Source organism: Scyliorhinus torazame, chromosome 10, assembly GCF_047496885.1.
Source record: "Scyliorhinus torazame isolate Kashiwa2021f chromosome 10, sScyTor2.1, whole genome shotgun sequence".
Taxonomy (NCBI): domain Eukaryota; kingdom Metazoa; phylum Chordata; class Chondrichthyes; order Carcharhiniformes; family Scyliorhinidae; genus Scyliorhinus; species Scyliorhinus torazame.
The window spans coordinates 42,916,253-42,937,994 of NC_092716.1; the positions used below are offsets into that span (position 1 = coordinate 42,916,253).

The 21,742-nt window shown below is 44.1% G+C and overlaps 1 protein-coding gene across 1 annotated transcript in view; it reads right to left on the reverse strand.

Moving 5' to 3' along the window:
* cdh31 (cadherin 31) overlaps positions 1–16,784 on the reverse strand; it is a 74,843-nt gene extending 58,059 nt beyond the window's left edge. Inside the window, exons 1-2 of the mRNA XM_072518024.1 lie at positions 16,550–16,784; positions 15,948–16,047 (exon numbers count right to left, since the gene is read on the reverse strand). Coding sequence (XP_072374125.1) covers positions 15,948–16,047; positions 16,550–16,594 — 145 coding nt within the window. The 5' untranslated portion in view covers positions 16,595–16,784. The remainder of the gene's footprint in view (positions 1–15,947; positions 16,048–16,549) is intronic.
* Between the last annotated feature and the right edge of the window lie 4,958 nt (positions 16,785–21,742).

The window sequence follows — 21,742 nt, forward strand, 5'->3', positions numbered from 1 at the left end:
CATTTTTGGAAACCAGTGCCGTGCAGTGCCCGTTCGAGGCCGAATGCCTCATTTAAAATACTGATCCGATCACAACCAGCGAGGGAATGATCCAGATCACGCCGGGTGGAGAGAGTAGTGTGACTCGCGATCGGCCTGACGCAGAGCCTGATTTGGGGTTCTTGTGGGATTCACCCATTATGTCCAGTGGCTGAATCGTGCCCAACTGCTTTAATTACTCTTGTTTCAGCTGGAGAAAAGTGAAATCTTCTAAAATTGGATATTTATCACAGAAGCAGTGGCAAAGTGGAGAGAAGTGATTAAGTAGAAGTACTGGGCATTATGACACTATCTGTAAACAATGCCAACAAGGGGCAATGTAGATGAGGAGATAAGGAGTCCAAGGATAGATCTTTTGAATCTAGTAATCTCCAGGGATATGAGCAGGAAAAGAAGCCATTATTGGAGGTGTTCTTTGATTGGATAAGCATTACTTGAACCCAGTGGGGATAATACCACTGAGAGGAAGAACAGTGGAGGGGACCTGGAAGGGATAACATGGCTGACCATGTCTACATCTGTAAAGGCATCAAGAACGATGAGGATATATCGTCAGAGGATGGCATTTTTGACTAGGGCCATTTTGGTGCCACACTGACTAGAAACCTAATTGGAGAAAGTCAAATATGGAGCTTGTGGGGACAATAGAATTTATCGCGCAGAAGGAGGCCATTCGGACTGTTGGATCTGCACCGGCCCTTGGGAAGAGCACCCTACCTAAACCCATAACTTCACCCTGCACCTTAATCCCACCGATCCTTTTTTCTTTTGGACACCGAGGGCAATTAAACATAGCCAATACACCTAACCTGCACATCTTTGGACTGTGGGAGGAAACCGGAGCACCCGAAGACCCACGCAGACATGGGGAGAATGTGCAGGCCCCACACAGACAGTGATCCAAGCCAGGAATTGAACCCGGGACCCTGGAGCTGTGAAGCAACAATGCTAACCACTGTGCTACCATGCTGCCCTAGACAGCAAAAGACAGAAGTGAGACACAATACTGAAGGGCTTTGGAGATCAAAGGAATGTTGGGAGATATTGGGGGGGGGGGCTGTCATTTAAAAGAATTGAGGATTGTGAGCGAGTGCGGGGCAAGAAGGCAGTAGTTTTTTTTTTATGAAGGACAGAACCATATGCAGTACAAAGTTCAGATTTTAATTCTACAAAATACACCGGTTAGAATTAAATTGTTCAGTACCAGGTGTATGGAGGTATTTCATCAAGTGCATGGAACATCTTGGATAAGTCTGAAAACACAAGTTAACATTTGGAGGAGCATCCGAGATGTTCAAATACAATAGAAATACTTAGAAGAAACTAATATGCTTGCTTAAGTGCTAAAGGATTTAGTTTTGGTTTGTGATTTATTATTGCTGATCAAATCAAGCAAAATGGCAAACGCATTTTTCCTTTTCACCCAGGCACTTGGGAGGTTTCCTTCCAAGCACAATGAGTGAATGGCTGTTGCTTTGCAGCTAGACACAGGAGGGGCAATTAAGCTGGCCAAAAGGTGCACTGTACTGTGAAAAACAAAGCAATCACAAAAAGACTTTTGTCATAAAAATGGGTACAAAGGTCAACTTCATGAGCAGTTTAAGGCCAATGGAATGGAAGGAAATCTGTAACCACGTAGAATGCCTTTTAATTACAGGGCAATTTTCCCAATCATTTAATCATTAAACAAACAGTGGCTAGCACTGATGCCTCATGGTGTCTAGGACCCGTGTTTGATACCTGCCCTGGGTCACTGTCCATGTGAAGTTTGCATCTTCTTGCCATGTCTGGGTGGGTCTCACCCCCACAACCCAAAAGATGTGTGGAGTAGGTGAATTGGTCAGGCTAAATTTTCTCTTAATTTGAAAAAAAAGTATTCAATCACAATATCAAGGCAAAACCCAGATTTGTTCATCTGTTGCTTTACAAATTGTAAATAAATAATTTGCATTCCGTAGTGAACTGCAATTTTCTATTAAAAAATTGATATTTAAATTTCCCTGCTCCAGTTGCACTCAATTCATGGGGGGCGGGGGGGGGTTCTGATTAAAAACAGATCAATAATGATAGTTCAGAGCAGGCTCGATGGGCTGAATGGCCTTTTGCCTGCTCCTATTTCTTATTATCTTATTAGAGATTAAAGTAAACTAACTTTTTTTTGATGCAATTTAGGCACAGCTGTTCTCACATTGAGGAAACTGAATGTCACTCCATTTAACTTGACTACCCAAAGTAAATCCCTCAGCTGGGGTGCGGGTCAATAATGGCAACTAGTCAACTACACAGATTGGATAAGCTCCTCTCTTCCTCACTCTATGGGTAAATGTCTCCTGTCCCTTCCTCGCTATGGGTGAATGTTTTTAAAAAGTAGAATTTTGAAATCACGGATCTTTGTTGGCAACCTTCTGAAGATTCCTGGGCGAGATAGGGCTGGCACCTTCTCTGCCATCAATAACAGCAATTCTTAAATAGGCCTCAACTAATACATATGCAAGGGCTTCATATTTACTTTATGCAGCTGCCTAAGATGTCTCTTAACAAGAAAGGACAGACAAATTTAACAATCCCCTGAACACTCACAGGTTAGGCACACCTCAAATTACAGACATGAAAATCTGCTAATTGTAGGCACAACCTGCAAGGCCACAAATATTGGTTTCACTGGAGGCACAAGTAGGCAGGGGCGGATCTACTATGAAACTAATGAAGCTTAAGCTTCAGGGCCCCTAATCCCGGAGGGGCCCCAGAGGCGACTTTAGTCCACACTGCGTAAAAATTTTGGGTCTACTGTATGAGAAGGGGTTTTTAAAAAATAATAAAATTAATAATAGTGTAGGGGGACTTCCGGTGACGGCGGGCGGGAGGCGGCCGCACACAATGGAGGGCTCCCGTTCGGGAACAGCATTTTCGGGGCTTTTAGCCCGGTCCCAGGGTCCACGGAGGGGGCAGAAGCAGGGAGAAGGCACGGAGGAGGCACAGTGAGGACACAGGAGGGAAAAAAACCCCAAAGAAAAATGTCGAGGGTGAGCAAAAAAACGGCCGGAAAAAAAACAGCTGAAGGTCCGTCGGGGAGTGGAAAGGTCACCGCGGGGTCACCAAGGAAAATGGAGGCTGGAGCACCAGGGAAGGCCGCACTGCTTATGGCTGAAGAAATAACTAAGGTGATGGCTGCGGAATTTGAAAAGCAGTTGGCGCAGATTGCGAAATGTATGGAGATGGTGAGGAAGGAGATGAGGGAGGTTTTGAGTGTGCTGGTGGAGGAGGCGGTTTCCCCGGTGACGACGGCGGTGGCGAGCGCAGTGGCGGAGGTGCGAGAGCAAGGGGAGGCACTGAAGGAAGTGGAGGTGACGTTATTGCAGCACGGTGATCAACTTGCCTCGATGGGAAAAGAGGTGCGGAAGGTGATGGACACTAACAAGGATCTGCGAGGAAAAATGAAAGACCTGGAAAACAGATCCAGGCGACAGAATTTGAGGATTGTGGGGCTGCCCGAAGGAGTTGAAGGACCGAAGCCGACTGAGTATTTTGCCGCGATGCTGGCAAAACTTTTGGGGGAGGGGAGGATCTCTCCCGATATGAACTGGATCGGGCTCATCGGTCGTGGAGGCCTGTACCAAAGGCGAGTGAGCCGCCAAGGGCAGTGACTCTGTGCTTCCGCAGGTACAATGTGAAGGAGAAGGTCCTGAGCTGGGCCAAGCAGAAGCGGGTGGTGCAGTGGGGTGGAGCTGGTATACGTGTACACCAGGACTTTATGGTGGAGCTGGCAAGGAGGCGGGCTGCCTTCAACAGGGTGAATAGGGCACTGTACATTAGCAAGGTGCGGTGCGGCATTGTATATCCAGCGAAGCGGAGGGTGACTTACAAGCTCAGGGACTTTTACTTTGGAATGGCGGAAGCAGCGGAGGAGTTTGCGAAAGCAGAAGGACTGTGGCAGAACTGACAAATTGAGGAATGGCCATGTGCCGATGTAACCTCATGACTGTATTTTTTTCTTTCTTGTATCACTGCGCGCGGGTGTAGAGGCTAAAGGAGCCAATGTGGTATATATTTGGACTGGGGAAGGGACGGGACTTTCACTCGAAATGAGGGTTCTTTGGGGTGTAGGTGGATAAGCGGGGTTTGTGTGCTAAAAGGGGATCTTTGGGCTTTCCTGGCGCCGGGCAAGTGGGAAAGGGACCCGGGCAGGGGCCTCCACGCTGGCCGGCTTAAGCCGGCCAGTGAACGGGAGTGAGTGGGGGGGGGGGGGGGGGGGGCCATCGGAGCCTGGCAGAACAGGGTCCGAGTGGTCTCGCCGGGGTGGAAAGTTGGGGGGGGGGGATGGAACCGAGGTTGGGAGGAGGAGTTTTACAAGAGGCAGTGGACGGGAAGAGCTGGAGACCTGGGTAGGGGGGTGGGGAGCTGTGTAAGATTAAGGGTGACTACGGGTAATCCCAGATTCCTTTTTGTCATTTGTTTATGTAAACATGCGGGTTGAGGTTTGGGGGTTGGTGGGATCGTTGTTATTATGGGGACTGACATATCTTGCTGATTATTGTTGATGGATGTAAATGTGGGAGAAAATGTGAAAAAGGAGAATAAAATATATATATATATATATATATATATATATATATATATATATATATATATATATATATATATATATATATATATATAATATATATATAATTATATAATTATATATTATTTTTTAAATTAATAATAGTGTAATTCAATACAAAATAATAGTTAAAATAAAAATTAAAAGGTTATTAAAGTATGTAGGCTATCCGTAAATGAAAAAAACGCTCAAATTAAGGATGTTTCATTCTAAATATATTTAATATAAAATAATTATAAATAATTTAAAACACTTAACATTTATGACAGAAATACAAACAGTAGATGACGTGCCGTAACAAAAGAGCCGTTGAAAAGGCAATCACAATGCTAACGTGAATTTTCAACATGATAGCACTCGTGATAGCGATCTAGACAAGAATTTTTTTTCAATAAAGTGTTCATAAGGATACAATATTTTAATTACCCCTACTCAAAAATAAATGTTATAATGTTATATTTAGAAAAGTAAGGTAAGTAATAAAGGTGAAAGTGTTAGATTAGTCCAAGCCTATTGGTTTTATGAAGAGGTGAACGGAAGGTAGGCTACGACCGCATAGCCTAGCCTAATACTATATTCCAAGTACTTTCGGAGAAAGCGTTTTTTAAAAAACTCTCTCAGAAAGTAGACCTAAAATCTTTTCGTTTCAAAGCATGCGACAATAGTCGCACGACTCAAATTGATAAATTTTTTGTTGTATATATTTCAACAATCCCAAAGTTTGAGCACAGATGTTGTAAAGGTGGAGTGTCGCGGTAAGGTGGCTGTTCTCCTCTGGCTAATGTAATTTTTTCCCCTTTTAAACAGAGGTCAAGACCCTAGCGGAATAACAATGAGTTCACAAAAGTACTTAAGTGGATACCAAAAACGCAAACTCAATGAAAAGCGATCTGACAAAATTTCTAAATGTCAAAAACTAAAACTATTTTGCAATGTCAAGTTTGTCAACACCTACAGTTGAAACAAGCCAAGCAAACACCATTGAAGCCAGTGATAGTGCACAAACCGTGGGAGCCCTTTCTAGCAATATTCAACCCACTGTTGACGCTTTTGATACAGGTGATGATCACAGTGGTCAACATGAAAGTACCACGGAACAAGCAGAGACTGAGCAGAAACATGAAACAGGAAGCAAATTCAGTGATTTAAAAGAATACAGTGACCTCGAGAACTGGCCCAAAAGCAGTTGATAATGATGTATATACCAAATCAAGCCGGGTTTACAAGGAGCAAAACAGAAGTTTCTCAAACAAATATTTTGAAAAAAAGATTGAAAAATGGCCAGACTGTGATGAGATCCTGGTTAATTTACTCAGAGCAAAGGCTGTAAATACTGTTTTGTTTGCAGACTCTTTTCTAAATGCCAAACATCACTTACAACAGGTGGGTTTTCTGACTGGATGAATGTACTCAGAATTCTGGAGAATCATGAAGACAACATGGAACATAAGAGGGCAATGTTGTGTTGGAGAACAAGTAAGTCAAATAAAAATACTGTGGATCAGCAACTATTTTGAAGTACTGAAAAGAGTTGTAGCTGTTATAAAGCTTTTAAGTGAAAGAGGTTTGGCATTTAGAGGTCATGAGGAGAAGTGGGGCTCATCAAATAATGGAAACTTCATGGGGGCCAGTGAACTTATTGCAGAGTTCGACCCATTTTTACATGAACATCGAGAAATGTAAAAATGAAAAAGTAAATGCTACTTACCTATCCAAACTAGTGCATGAAGAATTGATAGAAATCATGGGAAAACATGTGCAAGATGAAATTGTGAATCAAATCAACAACCTAGACACCAAATACTACTGTATTATTGTTGACTCTACGCCTGACCTGACACATGTTGACCAGCTGGTAATTGTGATTCGATACTGCTATAATGGAAAACTGTAGATTTTTAACATTTTTACCGTTAGAAAACCATTCATCCACAACCTTGTTCAACAAAATACAACAAGTCCTGGGTGAACACAAGCTTTCACTTGAAAATATCCGTGGTCAGTCCTACGATAATGCATCCAATACGAAAGGCTCGGAGAAAGGCCTGCAAGCACTCTTTAAAAACATTAACAGGTACGCAGACTATGTACCATGTGCAGCCCATTCACTTAACCTTGTTGGAGAAAAGGCAGTGTCTACTGTACCTGAAGGTGTTGACTATTTTGGCATTTTGCAGGAGCTGTGCGTTTTCTTTTCTGGTTCTGCACGAAGGTGGGGGATTTTAAACACACAGAGCAATCTACATTTTTCTCTAAAGAGCTTCAGTGTAACTAGATGGTCTGCACACGATGAAGCAGTCCGGGCAATAAAAAATGGATATATGGGTATTTTACAAACTCTCAAAACATATTTTTGAAGACTCAGAAGAGAACCCAGAATGTAAACTAGATGCAAAGAATTTATACCACAAGTTGGTAAAGCTGGAATATGCTATTTTAACAGTCATTTGGGAAGAAGTGCTGGAGCGTTTCAACAAAACAAGTAAGAAACCCCAAACCCCCGATTTTGATGTATTTGAAGGCGATCTTCTGCTATCATCTTTACTTTCGTTTGTTAAAGAACTCAGAAAATTCAGCCGATAGGTTGCACACTATGAATCAGAAGCAAAAGGTTTGTGTGAAGATATCACCTCAAGTTATTCTGATGCATTGTTACAAGGAAATTTCCAGATGGAACAAGTGGTATGCTTCTTTGAGAGGAGCTGACAAATTTAGGATAGTTCTATATCAACTCTATGACTGCTTGATAATCCAGTTACGCAAGAGGATTGACCCATATGAGCAGATTGCGAAAAGGTTCAAGTTCCTCTCAGAATTCGTGAACAATTCTGAAATTGATGAGGACAGTATTAAACTTATAATATTGTATTACAAAGATGATATTGACCATAAATTAGTAAACAAGTGTTATCAGTTCAAAGAATATTTGCACCTTAGGAAATCCCAGCACACAGAAGAAAACACGGCATCTACTGCGCTCAAGCTGTACTTGACAATGCCTATCATGAGCTGTGAAGCAGAAAGGAATTTTTCAAAGCTATCCTTTATAAAGAACAAAGTTTGGTCTACCATGACTGAAGAGCGCTTAAATTCTTTATGTATAGTGTCTCTAGAAAATGACATTGCAAGGAAGCGCTCATATGACAAAACTGTACATGACTATGTTGCTAGAAAAAACAGAAAAAGCGTATTTTGTAAAATGTGCTTCATGTAGATTCTATAGGTGTCTAAAATAAAAGATTAAATTGACTGTGGTCTTTTCTATGTTTTATTTCATCATTCTATGATGCATCATGCATGTATATAACATTTCCCTAATTTTCATCCCTCCATAACTCGAAAACTATAAGGCATAGGAAATTTTTATTCACACCAGTGACTTTGACATGCGAGATAATCCAGTACAGCAATTTTAATCAAAATCTGAGATGTAGCGGTTAAATTTTGTAAAACTTTGTGGTGATCTGTCGTGGAACAACGCCATTGAAGAAGATAACAGTGGTTACCCAGACCTCGTTGCTGGTTGCGAAGGGCCCCCCATAACAGTTCAAGCTTCAGGGCCCTAAAAATGTAGGTCCGCCACTGCAAGTAGGGACTGAGTAGGGAAAGAATGAGCGAAAGAAAGTAAAAGACTTGATAGAGCACTTTTCAAGTCCACTGAATAGCTCAATCAATGGAGTACCTTTTGAAGGGCAGTCACTGTCGTAATGTAGGAAAGGCAGCAGCCAATTTGGGCACTGCAAGCTCCCACAAACAGCAGATGTGATAATCCAATTTGGTGATGATGATCGAGGGATAGATATTGGTCGGGACACTAGGGATAACTCCACTGCTCGCCTTTGATAAAAGATTACCGCCACCAGAGAAGCAGATAGGGCCTCGGTTTAAAGTCTCACCTGAAAGACGCACCTCTAACAACGCAGCATTCGTCAGTACAGCACTGGAGTGTCACACACATGCACAACAAAGTATTAAGTGGCATCAGTGCACTCAGGCATTTATAAACAAAATAAAGTTTAACCAGACCTGATCAGAGTTGCCTACAAGAGGAATTAAACAGCCCGTGAGATTTTGAATACACTGACTCTTTCTTTTGAATTTGGCAATCCCATGAACTTCAATAACTAAAGGAATCCTAGAGTGCTTTTTGCTGGATGTTGTGAGGTGAAATGAACCATAATATTATTTAAACTTCAAACTTACTTTCTTATTCTTAACTTCAAAACCACAGGATTTCTTCCTCTTCCCCAAACCCCACATCTACACGGGTGTCAGTGCTGGGAAAGGTCTCTCCATTACCTTGCATTGGACGGTGTTGGATAAGCAACCTGATGAGCATTTACTTGAATATGTATCTCATATCTTGTCTATAAGAATGGCAACACATGGGAGGGAGACAGAAAGCAGGAAACTACTGGCCAGTTATTGTAACATCTGTCATTTTTCTTTTCCCCAATTAAGGTGCAATTTAGAGTGGCCAATCCACCTACTCTGCACATCTTTGGGTTGGGAGGGTGAGACCCACACAGACACGGGGAGAATGTGCAAACTCCACACAAATAGTGACCCGGAGCCGGGACCGAATCCGGGTCCTCGGTGCCGTGAGGCAGCAGTGCTAACCACTGCACCACCGTGCTGCCCCCTAACATCTGTCATAGGGAAAATGTTAGAAGCCATTATTAAAGATGATACTGCAGGACACTTGGAAAAATTCAAGGCAATCAGGCAGAGTCAACATGGATTGCAAAAACGAAAATATGTTTAACCAATTTACTAGAGTCCTTTGAAGGAGTCGCACATGCTGTCGATGCATGTATTGTAGATGGACTTCTAGAAGGCATTTGATAAGGTACGACATCAAAAGGTTATTGCGTAAAATAAAAGCTCATGGATTAGGAGGCAACATATTGGTATTGATTGAAGATTGGTGAGCCAGCAGGAAACAGTGCAAATGGATCTGTTTCTGGGTGGCAGGATGTGTTGAGTTGTGTGCTGCAGGGGTCTGTTCTGGAGCCTCAACTTTTTACAATTGGTTGAAGGGACTGAAGGTATGGTTTCTAAATTTTCCGACGACACAAGATAGGTGGGAAAGTAAATTATGAAGACATAACAAGGCTATAAAGGGACAAGGCTATAAAGGGACATAGGTTAAGTGAGTGATAATTTATTGTGAAGGGAATAGATTACAAAAGTAGGGAGGTTATGCTTCAGTTGCACAGGACATTGGTGAGACCACATCTGGAGTATTGTGTGCAGCATTGGTCTACTTATTTAAAGGAAAGATTTAAGTGCAATCGATGCAGTTCAGAGATTGGTTTACTAGACTAATATCAGAAATGGGAGGGTTGCCAAATGAGAAAAGGCTGAAGAGGTTAAGGTTTTTATTCACTGGAATCTAGAGAAGTAAGAGGTAACTTGATTGAAACCTTTTACGGTCCCAGGGAGTCTTGACATGGTGGATGGGGAGAGGAACACATACAGTCCCATCCTACTCAACCTCTCCTCGTAATCCAACCCCTTCAGCTCTGGGATTAATCTAGTGAATCTCCTCTGCACACCCTCCAGTGCCAGTACATCCTTCTCAGGCAAGGAGACCAAAACTGAACACAATACTCCAGTTATCTTGCGTGGCACATTGTCAAACGCTTTCTGAAAATCCAGATATACATCCATTGGCTCCCCGTTATCTACCGCACTGGTAATGCCCTCAAAAAATTCCACTAAATTAGTTAGGCACGACCTGCCCTTTGTTAACCCATGCTGCGTCTGCCCAATGGGACAATTTCCATCCAGGTGCTGAAGTTAAGCTAACTGGTCTATAATTACCCGCTTTCTGCCTACCTCCTTTTTTAAACAGTGGTGTCACGTTTGCTAATTTCCAATCTGCTAGGACCACCCCAGAATCTAGTGAATTTTGTTAAATTATCACTAGTGCATTTGCAATTTCCCTAGCCATCTCTTTTAGCACTCTGGGATGCATTCCATCAGGGCCAGGAGACTTGTCTACCTTAAGCCCCATTAGCTTGCCCATTACTACTTCCTTAGTGATAACAATCATCTCAAGGTCCTCACCTGTCATAGATTATCATAGAATTTACAGTGCAGAAGGAGGCCATTCGGCCCATCGAGTCTGCACTGGCTCTTGGAAAGAGCACCCTACCCAAGGTCAACACCTCCACCCTATCCCCATAACCCAGTAATTCCACCCAACACTAAGGGCAATTTTGGACACTAAGGGCAATTTATCATGGCCAATCCACCTAACCTGCACATCTTTTGGACTGTGGGAGGAAACCGGAGCACCCAGAGGAAACCCACGCACACACAGGGAGGCTGTGCAGACTCCGCACAGACAGTGACCCAAGCCGGAATCGAACCTGGGACCCTGGAGCTGTAAAGCAATTGTGCTATCCACAATGCTACCGTGCTACCCATCAGTCACTGGCATGTTATTTGTGTCTTCCACGGTGAAGACCGATCCAAAAAACCTGTTCAGTTCCTCAGCCATTTCTTCATCTCCCATTATTAAATCTCCCTTCTCATCCTCTGAAGGACCAATATTTACCTTAGCCACTCTTTTTTGTTTTATATATTTGTAGAAACTTTTACTATCTGTTTTTATATTCTGAGCAAGTTTACTCTCATAATCTATCTTACTCTTTATAGCTTTTTTAGTAGCTTTCTGTTGCCCCCTAAAGATTCTCAGTCCTCCAGTCTCCCACTAATCTTTGCGACTTTGTATGCTTTTCCTTCAATTTGATACTCTCCCTTATTTCCTTAGTTATCCACGGTCGATTTCCCCTCTTTCTACCGTCCTTCCTTTTTGTTGGTATAAACGTTTGCTGAGCAGAGAAAAATCGCTTGGAAGGTTCTCCACTGTTTCACCATAAAGTCTTTGCTCCCAGTCTACCTTAGCTAGCTCTTCTCATCCCATTGTGATCTCCTTTGTTTAAGCACAAAACACTAGTGTTTGATTTTACCTTCTCACCCTCCATCTGTATTTTAAATTTCACCATATTATGATCGCTCCTTCAGAGAGGATCCCTAACTATGAGGTCATTAATCAATCCTGTCTCATTACACAGGACCAGATCTAGGACCACTTGTTCCCTCGTAGGTTCCATTACATACAGTTCTAGGAAACTATCGCGGATACATTCTATAAACTCCTCCTCAAGGCTGCCTTGATCGACCTGGTTAAACCAATCGACATGTAGATTAAAATCCTCCATAACTGCTGTACCATTTCTACATGCATCAGTTATTTCTTTGTTTATTGCCTGTCCCACCATAATGTTACTGTTTGGTGGCCTATTGTAGCCAGTTAAAATGGCTAACTCCTGATTAGAATGGCCAAACCCCGATTTAAAATGACAAACGGAAAAGGTTGATGGGAAAATCAGCCAACAGGACTCAAACAGGCAGCTGCAGGCAAAACTGTGTATTCGCCTCTGGCGAGGCCAGACAGAATCGATACCTGCAGCCATCAACACAACACACCAGCCATCTGCATACTAATTATCAATCCCCGGGAACAATATGCTACAAATTAGACACACAAAGCCAACCCAGACTTTTCGGCGCCAGCAGGAGCTTACACAAAGAGAGGTGAATGACCACCTCGAAACCGTCCATCGATCAAGGAATTGCTCCAGCATTGGAGAATATCGAACCAAGTGATTGGGACCAAGTCCAAGCACTTGGAACCAGGTACAAGGTCCGCCCCGAGAGGCGGGAAGCCCCTGGGGACTATAAGAATAGGGGCCAAGTTCAAATCGACCCTTTCTTCTCCTCTCCACACCCTTCGAGACCCTTCTGCTGACCCTCTACAACAGCCGCAAGAAACAGTAAGTCTTACTCCAACACTCGCTACAAGATAGGCACTCCTGACTATCGACCTGTACCAGCTTTGAATCCCGCAGGCTCAGAACCCATACGAAAGGCCATTCATTTCCCTGACTTGGTGGGCCATTTCCAAAGTTACATATTGGCCTGTTAGTTGTAGAAAGTAGCTTAGAAGTAGAATTAATGTATAAGTATTGACTGCTGTATATAATAAATGTGCGTTGATTTAACTCTTACTACGCGGTGTGTTGGATTATTGATCATTATTCGGACTTGAACCACGTGGCGGTATAAGATGCCTGGCGACTCGAGAGCAAAGGTGATAGAACAAGAGCAATTAAACTAAGGCTAAAACGAGCAACACTATAGACTACTCCTATCAGTGACTTTTTCACCTTACTATTCCTGATTTCCACCCAAATGGATTCACCCTTATCCTCCATAGCACCAATGTCATTCCTTACTATTGCCCGGATGTCATCCTTAAATAACAGAGCTACACCACCTCCTTTACCATCCACTCTGTCCTTCCGAATACTTTGATACCCTTGGATATTTAACTCCCAGTCGTGACCATCCTTTAACCATGGAAGTGAATTCTCACTGTTCTGAAAGTAACAATCTTATAGCTATGGTTCTTCATTTTAAACCTTTAAACTACGAGAACAATCCGATTCCAGATAATCTGTCGCATCCTTTGATAATATCTCTTATCATATTGCTTCAATCATGTCATATTCATCCTACCATTCTGCAATGTTCTGATCTTTCTGGGATATTTGTTTTTTTCTCTCATAAAAGGCATCATGTCAATGAATGCGTCTTAACTGTTTTGAGTACTGCTAAAGTGTAGCTAGTGTAGCCCAATATTGCACACAGCACTCTTGACTGATGTCCATCAAGGTTCCATTATTTTGGTTTATATACTTTAAACCTCCACTGCTAAAATCTAGAATACCATTATCATTTTACAGCTACATTAGCTTGAAGTATCGTTTTTATTGTCTTGTAAACCTGTGCTCAAAAAGCATGACACAACTTGAAGAGCAGCCTGGTGTCTTGATCAACATGCCAATCTCAATCTATGTTACTATTGGTTAGTTCTTTCGATTTATTTGCTGGATCCTGCTGTACACAATGGACTGTCAGGTTTGGTTACAAAAGTGACTGCACTTTAAACGTAACTCAATTGCTACAAAGACAGTGGAGGACAATCTTTTTCTTCCTATAAAATGGGGATTGCATTAAATCAGAGTGAAGAGAAGAATTTATTTTAATTGCTCAGGTGAATAGTTAAGCCTGATAGACCAGAAGATCCCCATTGTGATCTCCTGTGTTAGCTAATCTCAACCAGAACGGAGGTATGAGCAATAAATAGATACAGGTTTGGTCCAGTGCAGGACAGGGGGGGTGGTGGTGCAAAGAGGATCACACTGTACAAATGGCAACGAATAGGAAATAGGGGTAAACAATCAAACTGCAAGCTCCAGGAAAGTGAGATTGTGTCCAAGGTTAAATAACTAAGTGAATTTCTAGAATGGAGCACCACCTCAAATTCCAGCATGTGTCATAAGCATATGCGGTGGTTGAGTAATGCGAAACTTAATGATCTCAGATGGGCAGCCGAAACTCAGTTTGAGGGTGATATCTATTACTCTTCACACCACTGTGTTACTATCCTATTCACAGCGAAATGGTGAATGCAAACACAGAGATCACAATGAAATGTCAGAAAAACATTTTAGTAAAACAAATGGCAGGTAAGAGAAATGCAAGATTGAACACATTAGATCATGCATTCAGAACATGGTTACAGCATTTTGTTGAACTACCCAATTCATGGGCAGTAATAGAAATCATCTTTTTTTTAAAAATGTTCTCAACAATGAACCATTTCATCTGCTCCTTTGTGCTTTATCACTGGAACAATATGACACAGTCATGTGGATGCTTTAATTACAGCTACCCTGATGATGCAAGCAGAGCATGAATATATGTAGAACCTCAGTGACATGTTGGTGCTGTGGCAACCCACGAAGCAGATAATGGCACTAAAAAGGTCTTTTAACTTGTACATAGTTCAAAAACCATGGAATTGGATCAATATGGCATTCAGTCAATGCTGTATTAAACCAAATCATGGAGATGACAGCTACCTTTTTTCTCCCCCAACACAAATTTAGAAATAATCTTGGCGGATCATTTTTATTCTTCGGGGGATCGCAAAACTTTGTAAAACAAATCTCAACCAAAATACAAGTGACTTTAGGGTCGGGTCTTCAAAAACTGCCCAATCAATTTCAGTTCAGCACAATGCAGTGCTTTGATGGAAAGCATCCATTTTGACACCTCTTTTCACCTACAGGCACCAATAGGCATTGCTGGTGCAGGAGACATTTTCAGGTAAGCTGGACAATGTTGTGAAATTTGGATGGCATCCATTTTGTAAAATTAGATTCAAATCAAGCACACGCATGGGATTTCAACCAGTAGACAAAATAAAGAATAGAATTAACAGCCCATCTCCTTTGAAAAAGTTATGCTAAGAAGTTCATAAACTGAAAGAAAGTGACAATTGATTAAAGCACAAGTTATCAGTGCAATAGAGTGCAGACTACTCAATAAAACTTAGGGGCCTGTTTGGAGGGTAATACATTTTGTACCCCCCCCCCCTGAATAAAACCTAACTTTGTTCAAGTTTCTCCCCCCCCCTCCCCAGGACTGATTTTATTTTTTGGAATATGCTGCACACGGATGTTAGATCAGAATTTCACATTATGATACAGTTAAGATTTCATTTCACATTATGATACAGTTAAGATTTCTTTTTGTTTGGGGGGGGGCGGGAGAAATGAATATCACACCAACAAGGCCCTGGAGACTGACATTACAGATTAGACAAGGGGCTCAGTTAACAGATCCTGATAACGCTATCGCTGACTACACATTTGAACTCTCTCTCCCTCTCCTTTTAACTCGAAACACAAACAAACAAAAAAAAAAAATCACAGAATAGATAAAACCTCCAACCCATTGCCAAAAAAAAAAACGGTTACACTTTCTGGGCAAATGCACCGGCTTTGGGGAAAGGACACACACACCTGTACTAACAGGAAGTTAAAAAGGTCAGAGTTTCAGAATGGAAAGTCCAGCCACCGCCCTGAGTACAGGGAGCAATAGGCAGTCGGTGTAAAGCCCGGTCTCACATTACCCAAATGCCAATTATGGAGAGGGCGACTGCCAGACCCGGGGGCGGGGGATCTGGAAATTCTTCCACGTCCTGGCGCACCTTTTACCTTCAATTTAATTCCCCCTCTTCCTCACTCCGCCGCCCCCCCCCCCACCGGTTATTCCAGGATTACTCCCGGTCGGGAGTGTCCGTTCCCCTGGTGAACTCCCTGCTTGCTCACGTCCGGGTAATTCCGCCGCACAGACCCCGGGACTTTCCGCAGAGCCCGCTTACCTTTCCCAAGAACCTGGCCCGCCTCCAGCGAGGGCGCACGGAACGTGTAGCTGTCTCGGTCGAACCCTTTACACCGGTTGGAAGCCTCACTAAGGTGAATCTGTGAATTCAGACATGTTAGCGTTAGAAAGGTAGATTTTCCTCAAGTTTACCCGCCAGCCTCCCGATTTTCCTCAAGTTTACCCGCCAGCCTCCCGATTTTCCTCAAGTTTACCCGCCAGCCCCCCGATTTTCCTCAAGTTTACCCGCCAGCCCCCCGATTTTCCTCAAGTTTACCCGCCAGCCCCCCGATTTTCCTCAAGTTTACCCGCCAGCCCCCCGATTTTCCTCAAGTTTACCCGCCAGCCCCCCGATTTTCCTCAAGTTTACCCCCCCCCCCAACCCAAATCAATCCCCTCTCCACCAACCCGAATCCAGATCAGATTATGAAAGTTTATCCGAGTTTTAAGTGAGGAAAAGTGGAAATCTCAGATTGGAATTCTGCCAGGGTCTCCAGACCCGCAACCTTCTAGTCCCACCCAGTAAAGGTGGGACTAGAAGGTTGCGGGTCTGGAGACCCTGGCAGAATTAAGGAGCCATTAACCAGCGAAAGTGCAGCTTACCAGGAGGAAAAGGATTCCCAGGTGGGAGATTATGAAGTTTTTCATTGGAATGAGCGAGTTTGCAAAGCGCGGGCTCGTTCGGATCTGTATCGTTGGATCTCGGTCTCCTCTGTCCCCTGTTGCTCTCTCCGCTTGCTGGTCCTGTCTATCCCTTGTTGCTCTCTCTCTCTCCGCTTGCCGGTCCTGTCTATGCCCTGTTGCGCTCTCTCCGCTTGCTTCGCTTGTCTGACTAACACTTCAAACCTCTCTCACTCCCCCACACCAGGTGCCTCGCCCTGATTGGCTGGCGCCCGGATGTTTGTGTCCAATTTTGGCTGAAGAGAAAAATACCTGGCGGCAGGTGTGCCTCAAACTGGTCCTGCCAACCCCCCAATCCCTCCCCCACTCCCAGTTTCAGGGGAAGAAGTCGGGAATCGAGCCGCTTCCCGGAAAAGAAAAAGATTCAGCCCCGCTGGAAGTTTTGTAAACCTCACTGCAGCGTCTGGAGTGCTGGATCCCCAATGAGCAACATGAAGCTGTGCCCCCCCGGGGACGCAAGCGGCGTCTGCTGTCAGTGCCTGCTGTCAGTGCACAGCTTTCCTGACACAAGGAGACTGCATTCCCACTGCCAACCCGGCCGAATTTCTACATCTCCAACCTGGGCTGCTCAAGCTTTCCACCAAGGCTGGCTGGCGTGTGGAGGTTGTGCAAATCCTTGTTGCCTATTTAGAGAGATTGTTGCCTGCACTGGGGAATTAAAGCAATTCCACATGATGTAATGTGGTGTATTTGTTGTGAAGCAGAATTTTTCGGGAGGACACCCTGGTGACATGTTTCATATGCCCTCCTTGATTTCGGGCCTGGATCAGCATCCCCAGCCCCCCCTTTGCTCCACCATTGGCAGCCCCTCAGCTCTGGAATCTCCTCTCTGTCTCTTGCCTCCGAGAAGATGCTCCTTAACACGGCGAATGGCGCTAATTAATTGCAAGTTGTTGTTTGACTTAAAAAGTTGAGCTTTTTATTGGACGGAAATTTCAGCTTCCTTTGCAGCAGAGCTCATATGGCGGTTAGCTGCCCATCCATTCTGTCACTGTTGTCCTTCACACTGTGGTTAAGATCCAGAATGCACTGGCTGAGATTGTGAGGTGGAGGCACGTCCAGTGGAAGAGATAGACTCTTACCTGAAAACGAAGAATGTGCAGGGTTACGAGGTGAAGGCAGGGGAAGGACAAACAAGTGGACTACTGATTTGGGGAGCTGGAGCAGAAACGATGGGCCGAATGGCCTCCTTCTGCCCTGTAACAATTCTGTGATTCTTGCTTTTCCACCCATCCCCCTATAATGTTACTACGGGGGCGATTCTCCGAACCCCGCGCCGGAGAATCGCCGCCAGTACGCCCCGGCGCGTTTGGCGCGGTGCCTGCCGTGGGCCGCTGGAATCAGCAGGGCCGCCGATTCTCCGGCCCGGATGAGCCAAGCAGCCGCTCCGATACGACAGAATCCCGCCGGCGCCGTTCACCCCTGGTCGCTGCCGGCAGGAGCTCTGTGGGAGTGGTCGGGGAGCGGCCTGTGGGGGGGGGGGTGCTCCTTCACAGGGGGGGCCTCCGATGGTGTCTGGCCCGCGATCGGTGCCCACCGATCGGCGAGCCGGCCTCTTTCCCCCCTACCCCGGGCCTTCTTCCTGGCGCGGCCGGCCCCTGAACACCCATGTTGGGTGCAAAAGAAGTCCCCCACACATGCACAGGTTGGCGCGGCCCAACTGCGCATGTGTGGGTTGGCGCGGCACCCATTTCCCGCCGCGTAAGGAGGCTGGAGCGGAATGAACCGCTCCAGCGCCGTGCTGGCTCCCTGTGGGGGCCGGAATCGTACATGACCGGGCCCGGTTCGCACCATCGTGAAACGCGACAGCGCGAACCCTTCAGCCCAATATTGGAGAATCGCCCCCTATGTCTGTGCAGCGCCAGGTTCCCAAGTTCGATTCCCGCCTTGGGTCACTGTCTGTGTGGAGTCTGCACGTTCTCCCTGTGTCTGCGTGGGTTTCTTCCGGGTGCTCCGGTTTCCTCCCACACGTCCCGAAAGACATGCTGTTAGGTAATTTGAGACATTCTAAATTCTCCCTCTGTGTACCTGAACAGGCGCCGAAATGTGGTGACTAGGAGATTTTCAGAGTAATATTGAGTTTTAATGTAAGCCTACTTGTGACAATAAAGATTATTATTGTATATATAAACATGTAGTTTGGCACCAATCTGTCAGACTTCAAATGTTTAAAAGACAGCAAATGTCAATAATGTCTTTCTGATTTTTATCCCCCTAAAAGGTCAAAACCTGGGATTTATAAATTGAACATAAGGATATAAGAAGTAGGAGCAGGAGGCAGCAATTCAGTCTCTCGAATCCACTCCACCATTCAATATGATCAAGGCTTATCTCTTGGCCTTAACTCCACTTTCCTGCTCGTTCTCCATACCTTTCAACCCATTACTCATTAAAAATCTGTTATCTCCTACTTAAATTTACCCAAAGTTCCAGCATCCACTGCACTCTGGGGTAGTGAATTCCACAGACTCACGACCCTTTGAGAGAAGTAATTTCTCCTCATCTCGGTTTTAAATCTGCTACCCTTTATCCTAAAGCTCTGGCCTCTCGTGCTAGATTACCCCACAAGAGGAAGCATCTGCTCTACGTCTGCGGAAAATATTCTCAAATTAGATATATGTATATAAGTACATATACATTTCGCACAGACAAAAAGCAAATAGCTTCAACCTCAGGGAGCAACTATTTAAACCACTTCCCCACTGGGAATCCCTAGCCTTAAAAAGAGGGGCCATGTTAAATGTAGTTAAGCTGACTACAGCCGGAGGCCATAGTGGTTGGCAGTGGGAGAGGATAGACTAACCAACTCTATCAAATACTTTGGAGAGGTTGATGAAAATGAAGAGGGTTACTGGATCACAACCACCACAGAAAGTATGTTATTGGCTGCTTTGACCCGGGTGAGATTTTGAACAGGAAGTGGCGGGATGGGTGAGTATGGTGATGGTGATTCAGTTTAAATTCCTGTGGTAAACGAATGCCAGCTGAGAAATTGGATCATGTCTGAAGTGGGACATGATCTAGCTGCATGCAACTAAAGAGAACAGTGACAGAAACACAGAAAATTGGTCGGCCTCACTTGCATAAAAGCAGGAAGTTGCCGGCACCTAGTCCTGGCTGAGAAACGGGCGCCGCACAAACAAGTTTTGAGGCCTTCCTCGCTTTCCTACTTGGAATTAATTCATGAAGATTTCGTTCGATGTGTTTTCAGTTTCACCAGCAAAAGCAAACAGAAGACATCATCACAAGAGGTATTCTGATATCACTACATGCTGTAATGAGAGGAACCATTCCCTAAAGCATTTCACCATGTGAGAGAAAGTAAACCTGAGACAGTGACTGCATCTGCAACAGAAATGGAGAGAGAAGCGACAACTTTCAGGACAATGCTGATTAGAAAGTTAATCAATGGGGCATTTTTTTCAATAGGTTCAATGTGTTAGCGCATGAGCTCCTGTTTGTTTTTGTGTTTTTTTCTCCTTCATGATTATCTTTACCCAGAGTTACAGCTCGGTTCCTCACGGTGCTATCACAATACAAAGGCACTTGCCTAAAGTAAACACAGGATCTTTTCACTGCCAGAAATCACTGCACAATAGTTCATTCATATTGCTGCGGAGGAAACATAATCATGCAAACGTGCACAGGTGACTCTAACTTTATATTTGCAGTTTTTCCAATTCAATCCTAGATATTTTTTGGAACAGAATGACCATTGTCACTATTAGCTTGTAGGGAATATTTGATGTGTGGTTTGAACATTTCCTTTAGGATTGCGATATTTGTACACTGGCAGTGTAGTAGATGGTTTTGGAGATGGACCTGGGGAGGGAAAGAAAATCAGCCATAATGCATAATGAGGCAGGCATATAGGAAGAGAATCTTGCCTGACTATAACACTAATGTGTCAGTACTGTGAAATCCTCTACAGCTTACCACATCCCCATGTGAAATTCAAATCTGTAGTTAGCTGAGTGGGTTACAGAATGCCCAGGGTGAGTTTTGTGGCAACTAGGGGCTTTTCACAATAACTTCATTGCAATGTAAATGTAAGCCTACTTGTGACAATAAAGATTGTTATTATTCCTCTTACCAATGAAAATATTAACCTCGGTCGTGTTTGGATTGATCATTTTCTTTTGAAAAATATATATTTTGTTACTGATATGAAATGGGTGGAGTAAAGGAATATTTTCTTTGCGTGCTACATGTTCTGAAACAACACACACAGACATAAAGACCACATTTACCATTAGAACATACAGGGCAGAAGGAGGCCATTCGGCCCATCGAGTCTGCACCGACCCACTTAAGCCCCCACTTCCACCCTATCCTCGTAACCCAATAACCTCTCCTAATCTTTTTTGGTCACAAAGGGCAATTTATCATGGCCAATCCACCTAACTTGCCTGTCTTTGGACTGTGGGAGGAAACCGGAGGACCCGGAGGAAACCCACGGCGACACTGGGAGAACGTGCAGACTCCACACAGACAGTGACCCAGCAGGGAATCGAACCTGGGACCCTGGGGCTGTGAAGTCACAGTGCTAATCACTTGTGCTACCGTGCTGCCCATTCTGCTGCTACGTGTTTATGGAAGAAACTTTACACCTGGATCATTCTCTTGGTTTATCCTCTCCCGTGCACCACTGTGCTAGTGTGCCACTCCTCAGGAAACCTTGCTACAGCCTGTTGATGCAGATTTTCCAGTCACTTAACATGTCTGCCTACTTTGAAGTTGTCGGCACAGTTGAGGCTCTTTGACAACACCTTTGTTTTGTGTTTGTGGCAAAGAGGTGGTTTCTTTTTGCTGGCTTGTTTACCTTCAACCTAAAACTTGCACGTCTGTACATGCCACTTCTGTGGACTAGTGTGGCCAGGGTTGATAATTAACACACAATATTGCAAAGTGGTGTTTGAGTCAAGAATTAGGCACATAATACAAGCTGATACTTCAGAGCAATAGAGAGTTACTGCATTTTCAAAGGCACACTATTCAAATGAGATATGTAATTGTGTTCTGCCTGTTTCAGGTAGGCTGTAACGATTGCATGACACCATTTAGTGTCCAATATTCATCCCTCAACCAGTACCACCTTAAGAAAATAGACTGACG